Consider the following 13,393-nt stretch of genomic DNA (forward strand, 5'->3'; position numbering starts at 1 on the left):
GTTTGCTGTTTTAGGTGTGGGGTGTGGAGAGATCTCCCCTTTCCCGGGAAATATTTCATGGATCTGGATCCTGGTCCTGCCTGAGGTTCTGGCAGAGCTCAGCAACTGGGCAGCGATGATGGAAACGCGTGTGGGGGTGGCAGTGGCTGGGAAAGGGACGTTTTGTAGGAGAATGGCCCTAAAAGTGTCAGAACATGGGGGTGAGCGAGGCGGGACTCACTCCCACACAACCCCTCATCGACACCGGCTCGTCCCGCAGATGAAGCAGCTTTCGCCTTTTGCTTTCCCCGTTTTTTCCGTTTTTTCCTGAGGGAGCAGCGCGGAGCGGGAGCGCCTCCCCCAGCACACGGAGCCCGCGCCCCGCTCGCCCTTCCCAACATGGCGCCCGCCCCGCGCCGTTCCCCACACGCCCTCCCCAACATGGCGGCGCCGCCGGCTCCTCCCAAGATGGCGGCGGCGCTTCCCGCCCGCGGGGCGCTTCCGGCGGGGCCTGGCGCGGCCATGGCGGAGCTGACGGACGCGGAGCTCCGCAAGGAGCTGCTGGCGCTCGGCTACCGCCCGGGGCCCATCACCGCCACCACCCGCAAGGTCTACATCAAGAAGCTGGGCTGCCTGCGGGCCGAAGTGGCGGCGGACCGGCGCAGCGGCCGCACCGCGCCGCCCAGCCCCGGCCGCTCCTCCGCCAGGCCGCCGCAGGCCTCGCCCTCGCGGCAGCGCTCCGGCTTCACCGGCGGGGCCGCCCGGGAGAGTGAGGAGGAGGAGGAGGAAGAGGAGGAGGAAGAGGAGGAGGAAGTGGGGCGGCCGCCCGCGTCCCGCTGGGGGGCGTCGGGAGAGAGCGGCGGGCAGGCCTGGGGAGACCCGCGGGGGTCCCCGCCGGGCCGGGCCGGAGCCAGCAGGGTTGAGGGCGGCTCCTCCCGGGACAGCCTCGGGAGGCTGAGCCCTTCGGAGCAGTGGGGCACGACTGTGGAGAGAGGTGGCGGTGGGCTGGGAACATCCCTGGCCGGGCACGGGGGGCTCAGTTCGCCCTCGCAGTGGTACACGTCCATAGAGAGGAGCGGCGGCCTCGGGGCGGACAGGGCCGGGGCGTCCCGCTGGGAGACATCCAGAGATGTGGCAGAGGGGCTGGGGGCGACCCTGGATGGGTTTCGGGGCTCCTCGCTGCAGTCGGGCGCTTCAGACAGGAGTGGGGGGCTCAGCAGTGGGCTGAGACCCACCCTGGACAGGTTCCGGGGGTCAAACTCCACATCCCAGTGGAGCCCCTCGGCAGAGAGGAGCGGGGGGCTCGGCAGCCGGGCTGGCTCGGGCTTGGATGAGGTTGGGGGGCTGAGCTCCACACCCTACTGGGGCTCCTCGGCAGCCTCCAAACCCCTTCCCAGCGAGGAGAAATCCAGGAGCCATTGGTGGACATCGGCAGGGGGAATTGGGGCGCAGAGCTCCCGGGCTGCCTGGGACACGGCCGGGGAGAGGAGGGGGCTCTCCTCCGACAGCTGGTGGAGCCGGGAGAGCGAGGTGACCCCCAGCACCCAGTGGGGCTCCTCGGCAGCCCCCGGGAGGTTCAGCAGCCTGTTCAGGAGAGGGAAGGAGGACTCGGCTTCCAGCGTAGAGCGGGACGCGGGCGGCAGGGCTGGGGGGCTGATCCGGCGCTTCCCGTGGCGGGCGGGCAGCGATGGGGGGCACGGGGTGACCCCGCGTGCCGCCCTGCTGCGCTCGGCGCCCCGGCAGCAGCCCGAGCGCAAGGGCAAAGGCCTGGAGTATTACCTGTCCCAGTTCCTCTGCCTCGCCAGCTTGGTGCTGCTGCTGATCTTTCTGGGCATCCTCATGGTGAAGATGGCTGGGTCAGGCTGGTTGGACGGGAGAGAGGAGAGCTGTACGTGCATTGGTTTAATTCTCATTTCAATGTTATTCCTCACCTGCCTGCCTGCTTTCTCTTTATTGCTTCCATTCCCATCACATTTATCATTCTCATTGCCATAACCTGACATCTCTTGTTTCTGTCCCTTTCCCCTGTTCCTATGGGGACCCTTGTTAGCCATGGGAATCCAATCAAAAGTTTGCTTTTTCCAAACGAGTTTGGCCTTCAGTCCCTCAGATCCATGGGGTTTATGTGGAGTGCCATTCCTGCTGGGCCAAGGATGGATTTTATGGTGTGACACGAGGTCTCTGTAGTACCTGGGGTGTGTTTTTGATGTTCCCTCTGCCAGCACGGCCCTTCCCAGTCTTTGTTCTGTCAAGGGGGAAGTGCAGAGATCAATTCAGCACTTCAGGTGTGGCAGAGTGTGTCTTTCTCTTCTGTGACAAATGAAAAGGAGTTTCCCCAGCAACTGGCTTTTAAGGCAGAGTTCCCCAGCTGGAACAGTTGGAAATGGGGATATTTCAGGCTTTGAGCTGAACAAAGAAGGGTTTGAGGGCTGTTTTGGGAAGGTGCTGGTCCTGGGCACACTGTGCCCGTGGTGTGGGCTAGGAAAGCTGCTGCATTCCCAAAGCCAGGATAAAGCTGCCCATTGTCACTGGTTTGTCCTGTTCCAGCTGTGACAGGAGCTCTGCAGGCAGGAATGTTGCCCAGGTTTGAGTTGTGCCACAGGTGCCAGGAGCTGTTCAAGCCCTGCAGAGCCCAGAGCAGCAATCAGCCCTCCAAGGGGGGGTTCATTTCCCTCCTTGGCTGTGCTGGGATATTTCAGGTGACCCTGGTGGGCAGCAAGAGCCAGCACTGGGGTGCAAAGATCAGCATGAAGCTTCTCCTCAAACAGGAGCTGTTCAAACATCCAGCCCCACTTTTCACCCCCTAGCTGAACACATTCATCAGCTCCATCACTGGTGTGTTCTTCCTCAGGGCTGCTCCCAAAGCAGCTCCTGGAGGGGCTCTTTGCATCTCCAGGTGCTGCCAGGGGGAGATGAACAATAGCAGAACCAGGCTTTAAGTTGAGCCCGCTTTTAAAAAGATAATTATTTTCTTGATCAAAGCTCTTGTTTGCAGACAGCTAACTCACCCTCTTCTCTCTCCTAGTTAATCTCTTGCCTGTGGATTGTGAGAAAAGAACGGATGATGTAAGCATTTATTTATTTTTCCTCAATCTTGTGAGCTCTCACAGAACAGTGATTATTCTAGGTAGTCGATTCTACCCATAACAGTATCACTGTAAAATGATTAGTTCTGTCGTTTTACAGAAAAATTGGGACTTGATGAGATGGAATTAATGGGCCAGATTAAGTTAGGAGCGTGTATGAGACTCTGAATGATAAAAATTTAAATTCTCAATTATGTGAATCAATTTCTTTCTTAACAGTTGTACCAGCAGTGGTATTGGTTTGCAATAAAGCTGTTTTCAGCTTTAACAGTCTAAGATTTAATCCAGCTAATTCCCTGAGCTCCACTGTGGAGTGCCTGCACAGCCCTGCTCCCTCTGTCAGGATGGATTTTGGGAAAAGCTGGGGCTGCTCCATCCCTGGGAGTGCCCAAGGCTGGGTTGGATAGTGGATAAATGGCAACCTGGGATAATGCCAGGTATCCCTGCACAGGGGATTGGATGATCTTTTCCAACCCACACCATTCCAGGATTCCATATGCTGGTTTGGATGGGATATTGGGAATAAATCCTTTCCTGGGAGGGTGGGGAGGGGCTGGGATGGAATTCCCAGAGAAGCTGGGATGGAATTCCCAGAGAAGCTGTGGCTGGAATTCCCAGAGAAGCTGTGGCTCCCCATCCCTGGGAATGCCCAAGGCCAGGGCTTGGAGCAGCCTGGGATAGGGGAACGTGTCAGGGATGGAACTGGGTGAACTTTAGAGGTCCCTTCCAATCCAAATATTCCATGATTAGGAGGGAGAAGGTTTCCTGTTGGGTTCTGAGTTCTGGTGTGTGGGAAGTTCTGGAGGTGATGCATCCATCTGTGGTGGGTCCGAGGCTGGTGCTGCAGGCTGGGCTGTGGGTTGGTGGCACTTCCAAGAATCCCAGAATCCCAGACTGGTTTGGACTGGAAGGGACCTTAAAACTCACCCAGGTCCTCTGGGCAGGGACTTCCAGAAGATGCTCAGGATCAGTTGTGCTGGAATGTTCCCCTGCTCAGGAGATTTGGCTGGAGCTGGTGGTGCAGGACTGAGCCAGACTCCAGTGCTGTGGTTCTGCCTGGTGCCTGGAGCTGCACTCCCACTGTCCCCGTGCCAGTGCTGACGTGTGTCCCTGTCCCTGTCTGTGCCCTGCAGTTCTGCCAGGCCAAGCACAAGGATGCGACCATGGCTGTGCTGCATGAGCTCTACAGTTACCTGTCCGTGCAGGCAGGTGAGTGCCAGCACATCCCCACCCCTGCTGAGCCTGCAGGAGCTGCCTCTCCCAGCTCCTGCTCACTTCTGTCCCACTCTGGAGGAGTTTATGGAACAGGCAGTTCCCTCTGAGGAGTTCTGAGGCAGGCAGGGAATAGGAAAACAGGGGAAGGTGGGTTTATTTTTGTTCTGAGTGGTGCTTGGCTAATGCACTCCTGTCACCCTGCCTGGGTGAGTGGGCCTTGTTTGTACTTGAAGTGTTGGAAGATTCAGGTAGGATTGGTTGGGTTTGTTATTCTTTTCTACCAACAGCTTGAAATTGTCATCAGGATAGAGGCAGGAGTGTAAACTGATGTGTTCTTACACATGAAGTGTCCTAAGAAATTGTCATTTCTGCTGAAATGTGGCGGCAGACGTGTGAGTGCCTCTCCTTTTCCTCACCACAGAATGGGACAGGCTCTCTGAGATGAGGAGCTGACCCAGCACAGTCCCTGCTCCAGGAGTAAATCCAGCTCATCACTGTATTTTGGGATGGAGTAGGCTGCTAGAAATCCACTCTTTGAGCAGGGACTTGTTCAGCAAGATTCACAGCAGTGGTAATCAGTACAAGGGTTTCAGTTCCATTTTCTGCATTTCAGACCTCAAGGCTGAAGCCTTTGGATACTGAAGCTGCACAGAATTCCTAAATCTTTTCAAATCTGTCTTTGGATTTCCACCAGATTTACTTAGCACATTTGTTTAGTCAACTCGGTGAGGCAAGATTTAGAGGATTTAGTGCCTCGCCAGCATTTCTCTGCCTGGGTTGGAGGCAGAGCTGTGATTTCAGCTCCTTGGAGGCATTTTGAACACTAATCATTAGCTCCACACCTGATACCTGGTGGCAGCTGTGGTTCTGTGCTCTGCAAGGGGCAGGAGCAATACTCTGCCCCTCATTGTGTGTTCAGCAGCTCTGAAGTGTCAGCTTTGATTGCCCTTATCCAGCAGCAGCTCTGAAGTGAGAGGTTTGATTACCCTTATCCAACCTCTGTGCAGTGGCTGAGCATTTTATTAATAGTCATCTGATCTGCCTGCAGTATAAATCTCACCCTGGAATCATTTTGCTGAGGGCTGGGGCTGATTGGAAAGGAGAGCATTTCTTGGTGTGCGTTCAGAGCCTGGTTCTGAGCTGTTCAAGGGCTTTTTTTTTTTTTTTACAAACATGATTTTTCTGTTTGACTTTTCTTACCAGGTAATTTTGAATGTGGAAACCCTGAGAACCTAAAAAGCAAATGCATTTGGGTTAGTGAGGTGAAGGATCACGTGCTGGTGAGTGGGCTCTGAGCAGCTTTGTTACAACCCAGTGCTTAGTCTCTTATAAAGCAATAAATAATAGACACTAAAACAATTCACCATCCATTTTGCTTCCTCATCCTGCTTTGATTCTCTCCAATATCTCTCACTTCCCCTTTGGCCAGTCCTGTTCTCAGCAGTTCTTTTGAAAATAATTTTCTCCTCCATCTCTGATTCACCCCCTGTAAATCTTAATGGTTTGTTGTTTCACTGGAGCCATCAGTCATGTGCAACCAGAAATTTCCCAGGATTGAGGGCTGGGCAGAAGAAGGATTTTCCTCTGCTGCAGAGTGTCAGGAGACAGACTGCTCTGATCCAGCATTCCATTTCTTTCCTGGTAACCTGTCAGTAAGATTATGTTGTATTTAGTGGTTAGCCCTAAAAGTCTGGGATGGTGTTATTTCACAGAGTGCTTCATGCATCATCTACCCAGTCAGAAGATTTTAGGCCAGGCAGATCTTCAGGCTTAGTTCTCCTCCCTCCAGTTTGCAGAATCCTGATAAGAATTAACCTGGGGGCAGCCCCTATGAAATTAATTGCCCCACTGCTGTAATGAAATCATGTTGGTCAGTATTTTAAATGAATGGAGGGCTAATCTCCTTATGGCTTCCTTTGCACAGAATGTAACTGGCAGCACCTCACAGAAGTTTGAAGCTGCCCTGCACTGGATACTGAACAGCAACAAGGATTTGGGAATTTGGTGAGCAGAAACCCCCTGTGTCAAAGTTAGGGATCTGCTGGTATGAACAGTAGCAGGGATTTGGGATTTGGGTGGGCAGGAGCCCACTGTGCCAAAGCTGGGGATCCGGGTGTTGGCTGGGGTGGAATTCGACAGGGTCAGTGGTGCTCGTTGGGCTGGGATTGGCTGTGGCTGGGCTTGCTGGGCAAATTTCCAAAGGAAAAGTACAGCCCAGGCTGTGGGACACTGTCCAGGGATGTGTTGCAGGTGAGATGGACCTGGGAGGTCAGGGCTCCTTGTGGCCATCAGTGGTTGTGTTGTGCCTCCTGTGGCGTGGTCCTGGTGTCCTGCCCATGGTCCTGTGCCTGCAGCTCTTCCTTAACTTGCCCAGGTGGTCACTTTTCCCAGAGTCAGCAGCCATCATCACCTTCCTCTAGGAAGCGTGGGCTGCCTCCAGTCTGCTCTGACTCTAAAGCCTTAACAGTTGTTTGCATTTTCACGTTGCTAAATGTGTCTCTGATGAAGTGAATTGCAGCAGTTGTGGTGCTGGGGTTGGTGGGCAAGCTTGTTGGAATTCCCACTGCTCCATTTGCTCTTAAATATTCCTGCAGCTGCTGCTGTGATCCACGGATCAGACAGCATCTGCTGCTTTGATTCCTGGGCTGTGCAAATTCCCAGGACAGGGCACGGCTTCTTTAGGGGCAGGGCTGGATTTGTAGGTGGGCTGGGATGCAGAGTTTTCAAATTTTGTATTTTTATACTCCAGCACTTTTCCAGTCAGAAGCTGTGGTATACAATATCCTCCCACTTTTTATTTTGTTAATTAGCAGCTCTGCTGGCTGGTCCCCAAACTGCTGCACTTCCCCGGAGCCAGCGTGGCAGCATCCCCAAAACCCTGCCCCTGGCATTTTTAGCTACGTGAGATTATTTTTTAGTTGCTAGTCTGAGAGGCAGGACTGAAAATGAGCTTTGCACTGGGTTATTCTGCTGCGTGTTTTAAATATTTCTGTGGAATTTGGGTTGTAAATAAGAACAGGGGGGTGGGATCCAACCGTGTGTGTGCAGCTCCTGCAGAGCCCAGACCTGCCCGAGCTCTCTGCAGTTTGTGAGCTGAGCACCTGTAAATTGAGCAAACCTCTTTGTCTAACGGGCTGTTCATAATTAGGAGCTTAAAAAAGTACAATCCCCTTTGTTTCAGCTCCCCTGGATCTGCTGGCTGTCCTTTGGACCCCTCAGTGCCTGGGCTCTCTGGGAATGGCTCAGCATGGAGCGAGCCTGGGCTTGGGAGCAGCAGCGCTGCAGGGAGGGGAGCTGGGGGCTCTGCAGGGCTCTGTGCTGCTGCTCTGTCGCTCTTGGAGCTGCTCCTGCTCCCAGCCTGGGTCCCCCAGCTCCCACTGCCAGGGCTCTGACTCAGGGAACGTTTCCATGTCCGTGCTGGGAGGTGGGAATCCAATTCCCAGTTGAGAGGGGACCAAACCCTGGCTGAGAGGGGCTGTCAGGGAGGCAGTGCAGGGATGCTCAGCGTGCCAGTGGGAGCTGCAGCCCCGCTGCCTCCCTGGAGCCACATCCATCCCTGGCTAAGCAGCCAGTCCCCAAATGTTCTGGCAGGAGGCTGTGCCTGGGTGTGGGGGCATTTCCTGCAGCCGCAGTCTGCTCGTTCTCCCGGCCTTGATGAAAGACTGCAGTTGCAGCCTGCTCTCTTCAGTGAGTGTTGCTTCCTCTTCCCATCAGGTTGAAAGGCAGGGACCTGTCGGAGCCAGTTTCCAGCGTGGAGGAAGTGTTCTGCCTGGAATCTGCCCACCCCCAGATGGGGCTGGGCTGCCGCTTCCGCCGGGCCGTGGTCACGGCCATCACCAACCTCTTCTTGTTCTTCTGGGGTAAGTGGCTCTTGGGGCTCGGCTGCAGGGATGAAGCCCCTGTGATCACACATTCCTCAGCTACAGGAAACACCTAGCAGAGGTGAAATAAATCTGCTGATGAGTTAATGTCTAATTAACCTTTGTTCTGGCAGCAGAGGAGAGCCACATCCCTCCTCTTGTGCTGTGAGTGCTTAAAAGTTGCTTTAAATCAGGCAGCTGATGAGCTCTCTGGGTTTTCCTCAAGTGCCCATTATTATGGGCTGCAGAATAAGTGTGTTAACTTACCTTAAGGAGTCAATTTTTCTTTTTTTCTTGCTCTAAGCTCCCAAGTCCTCCAGCCTCTTTAATAATGACTTGTAGCATTTCAGGGTTGGAGGTTTTATTGGAATAGTCTGTCACGCCTCAGCTGAGACAGGGGTTTTACCCAGAGAGGTGATAACGAGAGCTGTGTGACTGCAGGAGTTTCTAATCCAACCTGACAGGGAGGGGGTGACAAGGGACAGTTCTGTTTATTGCAGACACTGAAGTTCTACTGGGGGCATTGTAACTGCTAAACCTTCCATACACATCTCCTTCATTTTGGGCTGCCACTGGAGCCCCAGGCTTTATTTCTCTATCCAGCAGCTCTCCAGTGAAACCTGACAGTCTTCCAGAGTGATCCTTGTAGGGGAGGCCTCTGGCAAAGCCTCCTCTGGGATTTGCAGACATGGGGCCCTGTAGTTGTGCTGAGGCTTCCCCACCACCTCATCCCACATCCACAGGTGCTGCAGGGGGGCAGCACCAAGGGGTTTTTGGGGTGCAGCTGCTGTGGGGAACGAAAGGAATCGCTGGGATTCGGTTCCAAGCAGGCCTGGGTCACACTGTGAGATCTAAAACAGCATCCAGCAAGCACACAGCAGTCTGAGTCCCCTTTGTTTTTATTCTCCCAGGTCTGATAACCCTTTGGGGCATCCTGCTCTACCTCCGCTATCGCTGGCGGAAGATGGAGGAGGAGGAGCAAGCCATGTATGAGATGGTGAAGAAGATCATAGGTAGGAGCTGTGGGAGCACAGGGGAGCCCTGCTCTGCTCCTGCAGGGTTGAGTTCTCACTGCTGTGTCCTCCTGTCCTCCAGCTGTTGTCCAGGACCACTACAAGGAATGGGAGCGGAATTTGGAGCGTTACCCCTACGTTGGCATCTACCACGTCCGGGACAGCCTGATCCCTCCTCAGAGCAGGTGAGCTGCTCTGGGCACTGCAAGCAGCAGGATGGGATTCAGCACAGCTCCAAAATACATCCCTGGAGCTGCTCTGCAGGAGGAAGATGGAGCCTTTGGGTTGGGAGAGGCTTGGGCACAGCTCAGGCTGGTGCAGATCAGTGTGGCAGCCCCAGGGTTGTCACTTGTGCAGTGCCACAGTTGTGTTGTCCTTGTTCTGTCCAGCAGTACCTGGGTTTGGTTTGCTTGGACCTGGAGCATCAGGTGTCCTCTGCTTCATCTGCTGGGTGTCTGGTGCTGTCCCCTTTCCCAGCCATCCTGCCTGGCTCTCCAGACCAGAGCAATTCCCATGAGCTGAGCAGGATATTGGGGCTCCTCTGCAGTGATTGTGTGCCTGGAAAGAGGCCAGTTGGAGTTGTGCAGCTGGGAAGGGAGCTGGAGTGAGATGATTTGGTTTGGGGCATTCTCAGGTTGGGTTTGGGGCACTCTCAGACAGGAATTGTTGTCAAGGCCGTTGCTGTGTGGGTGGTGGGGCTGAAAGGCTGCAGGGCTGGATCCTCATGTTTTGCTCCATTTCTGCAGGGTTATTTATTTCTTGTGTTTTGGTTAAATGGAGCTGCTTTGTCCTCCTGTGAAGTGTTAAACATCCTCCCTCTGTATCAGAAACAGGATTCCTTTTCCTACAAGGGATGACTGCAGCTGTTAGAGCCATCCCTGGCTGTGAGATGCTCAGGACAGCTGGATCCAAAGCTGGGGTGAACATTGGGGTGTTCCCCTGGCTGAGATCTCTGTGTGCAGGATGGGGGAGGGTGATTTGCTCAGCGAGTCCCTTTGCAGCACAAATTGAGGCAGAAATTCAGGGCACTGCCAGAGCCTCTCATCTTCCCCCCAGGCAGGATTTGTGTGGCCATGCCCTGGTCTGCAGTCTCTAACCCAGGGTTTGTTTGATGCCCTTTTCTGCCTGCACAGGGAACAGCAGGCAGCCAGATCCACGGGCACACTTGCTGTAGGCACAGAAGCACAACCAGCTTGGGATTCTCATTTATTTTCTCGCTGTTCCTTGCAGGAAGAAGATGAAACGGGTGTGGGAGAGAGCCGTGGATTTCCTGGCCTCCAACGAGTCCAGGATCCAGACAGAATCCCACAGGGTGGCAGGGGAGGACATGCTGGTGTGGAGGTGGACTAAGCCCTCGTACCTGTCGGACTCGGAGCACTGAGGGCAGCAGAGGAGCAGCCCTGGAGCCGGGTGGGACACGGAGCCTGTGCAGCCCTCGGGGCCCTCGCTGCTGCTGGGAGGAGCAGGGCCTGGCCCAGGGTTGCTCTCACTGCTGAAACTCTCCAAACACACACGTTCGGGGCAATACTGGCTTGGAAAGAAGATGGGCTTGAGCTGGTGGGGAGCTGGGATTGCACCAAAGTGAGCCTTCCACAGAGACCTGGCTGCCCTGGCAAGCAAACAACCTGCCAAGGATAACTGCACCCCCCTCTCCAGGGCTGGGGGGCTCTGCCAGAGCCTGGGGGTGCAAAATTTGACCTCAATTCTGCAAAGGCCAACTGGTGGCAGAGTCCATCAGGGAATGTACTGAAAGATAACATTTCCCATGGAAACATTAGGGTGGCAGTTGCAGGCGTGTCTTTGTGTTTGTTTTTATCAGTGCAGAGACAGTGAGGAAGCACTCGCTGCTTCCCAGCAAGGAAAATGTTTTGTGCTGGCTTCATCCATCCAAAACTGGGGAGAGGGGGAATTGGGGAAGGTGGGCTTGGAGAGAGGGGGGAGCCTGATGTGCCTTGGTGGTTTGGGCTGGGCTGGGGGTGGTGGAGGAGAGTTTGTGATCCTGTTGCATTTTTAAGTCTGCAGTCTGTGTGCTTTATTATTTTCTGGGGGCGTGGGGGGGAATTTGGGTGGAAAATAAAGGATATAGGAAGCTTCTAAAGGTGTTTTCCTGGGGCTGCTGCCCAGGACTGCTCCGTGGCTGTTACAGAGCAGCTTTGGGAGGGCTCTGAGGGCTCAGTGTTCATGGCTGAGCTGGGCAGCTGCAGTGTCTGTGTTGGTGTCAGAGCAGGAGGTGCCAGCTCTGGGGCTGGCGCTGTTCCTGCAGCCCCCCACGGGTCCCAGGAGCAGCCTGGCTCTGTCCCAGCCCTGCTGCATCCTGTCTCATGTCTGTAATCACTTGGTTGCTTCAGTTTCTGTTCTGTGAAGGAACGTTTCTTTCCCAGGAAATGGCACCAGTGCTCGGCAGAGGAGCTGCTCTGCTCCTCCCAGGGCTCTGCAGCAGCTGCTGGGCCTGCAGGACCCAAATCCTTTGCTGGCCTGGCAGGAGGAGTCACGGAGTGAAGCCAGCAGTGATTTGAGTCCCTGGATGTTGCTGTCCCCGAGGACATCCTGGGGCTGGGTGCTGGGGTTGCTCCTGCCCCGGGCCCTGGGTGGCTCAGGGCACAGCCCTGGGCAGCTGATGCCACCCCAGGTGTGTTCCTTGTGCCTGCTCACCTGGCAGAGCCTGCACCTCTCCCCACGGGAGTGGAGCAGAGCTCTCCAGGAGCAAAACCAGCAGATCTTTCCCGTTAAATGGGGAATATCCTGCATGGAGGTGGCTCTTAGCCCAAATTTTTGGGTGTGGGTGTTTGGGGAGGAGACTCAACAGCTCTCCTAGGCAAGGACCAGCTCCTTGCACTGCAATAAATTGGGAATAAAGGCAACTTGATTTTTCCCACATGTATCATCAGTGCTGCCAGAGAAGATCTCTCAAACACCGGTGCCTCTGTTCTTAAACCTTTTTAAACTCTTGGTGGGGTTTGGGTGAGCTTTTTTAACCATCCAGAAGCAAAGAGTCAGGCATTGCTGTCATCCTTTTGTATTAAACCTGGTTTTGTAGAACAAACTTCAATGGCTTGGTGCTGTTTCTATGTTCCATTTAGCTCTGTAAAAAAAATCAATATCCAAAATAAATTTATTACCAATAATTTACTACTTTTATTTGTGCTGAGACATCACAGACTGTCCCGAGTGCTTTTGCTTGGATCGAGTCCCAGCTCTCTGGGGTGTGGCAGGAGTGGTTCCCCACCACTGTGACCTCTGTGGAAAGGGGTGACTCAGTTGGGGTGAATTCATCTCCTCCTGTGGCTCTGGGTGCCAGAGGGGATTTCCAGTGGCACAGGAAGGGAGTGGCACCCTGGCCAGCAGGAGCTGCCTCCTCCTGGCTGTGGTTGTTGCTGAGATTTGGGAACAAAGGGGAGGGAATCAGTGCAAGGCTGATTCTCCTCAGGCCCCACATTCCTGGTGGGATGCTTTTATTGAGGAAAGGCTGCTGAATTCCAGCTGGAATCCGTTCCAGGTTAGGAAATGGTGCTGTTTGGAGCCACTCCATGTGCCAGGGGCTGTTGCTGTCTGATGGTGGCTGTGAGTGTCACACACCGTGTCCCCTGTTCCATCTCCTCTCTCCAGGTGGAGCAGCCCCATTCCATGCCAGACTGGACTGGAATTCTGGCAGTTTTCCTGGGAAAAGCAGGTTGTGCCCCCCTGCCCTGCTCCCCTCCCAGCCCCCACTGCCAACCAGAGCTGCTGAGGGCCTTTTCCCACTTTTTTGCAAAGTAAATTTGTATAATGAACCACATTTCTATAAATAACTCACCCACTGGAGCTGCTGCACCCCTCCCTGTCAGGGAGGCAAACATGGCCCAGGGAGGCTCTGAAATGAACCCAGCTCTTCATCTTTTCCTTTCCTGCTTCCATTTAGGGCCCTTCCCACGGGATGTTTTTGCTGCTGCTGGCACCAGGGCTGATGCTGCAGGAGTCAGGGCACGGGGCCAGATCTGGAAAGATCCAGGGGAGCTGGGGAGCCAGGCCTTGGCAACCTGGGTCTTCCTTTCATCCGTGTCTTCCATCTCAGCCTCTGCCCTTGCCACCATTCCATCCCTCTGCTCGAGCCTGCTGTCTCCCCTCCAGTTCGTGGGCATTTCCACATCCACCTGAGATAGGGTAAAAATTTAACGGGGTAGAAATCCATTTGGATTTAGGTGAAATGTGCCACCTTGAGCTTGCTAAATGTGCTGTTTAGTCTGGTGACTGCAGCCCTAGA

At 54.6% G+C, this 13,393-nt stretch overlaps 1 protein-coding gene across 1 annotated transcript; it reads left to right on the forward strand.

The window, feature by feature from the left end:
• The first annotated feature begins 466 nt into the window (after positions 1 to 466).
• LEMD2 (LEM domain nuclear envelope protein 2) lies at positions 467 to 12,278 on the forward strand. Its single transcript, XM_021542648.4, has 9 exons — positions 467 to 1,867; positions 3,005 to 3,045; positions 4,199 to 4,274; positions 5,484 to 5,560; positions 6,205 to 6,284; positions 7,995 to 8,140; positions 9,052 to 9,153; positions 9,236 to 9,338; positions 10,384 to 12,278. Exons 1-9 carry the CDS (start codon positions 502 to 504, stop codon positions 10,532 to 10,534), a joined length of 2,142 nt encoding a protein of 713 aa, XP_021398323.4. The 5' UTR covers positions 467 to 501; the 3' UTR covers positions 10,535 to 12,278.
• Positions 12,279 to 13,393: the final 1,115 nt, after the last annotated feature.

The sequence above is a fragment of the Lonchura striata genome, chromosome 26, assembly GCF_050655825.1.
Source record: "Lonchura striata isolate lonStrDom1 chromosome 26, ASM5065582v1, whole genome shotgun sequence".
In the NCBI taxonomy this organism is placed as follows: domain Eukaryota; kingdom Metazoa; phylum Chordata; class Aves; order Passeriformes; family Estrildidae; genus Lonchura; species Lonchura striata.

Bases quoted from the DNA above. Each gene is read 5' to 3' on its own strand.
- LEMD2 (XM_021542648.4), top strand. From the start codon at position 502: ATGGCGGAGCTGACGGACGCGGAGCTCCGCAAGGAGCTGCTGGCGCTC. The intron at 6,285-7,994 runs GTGAGCAGAAAC...TCTTCCCATCAG, and splicing joins AACAAGGATTTGGGAATTTG to GTTGAAAGGCAGGGACCTGT. The intron at 8,141-9,051 runs GTAAGTGGCTCT...TTATTCTCCCAG, and splicing joins CCTCTTCTTGTTCTTCTGGG to GTCTGATAACCCTTTGGGGC.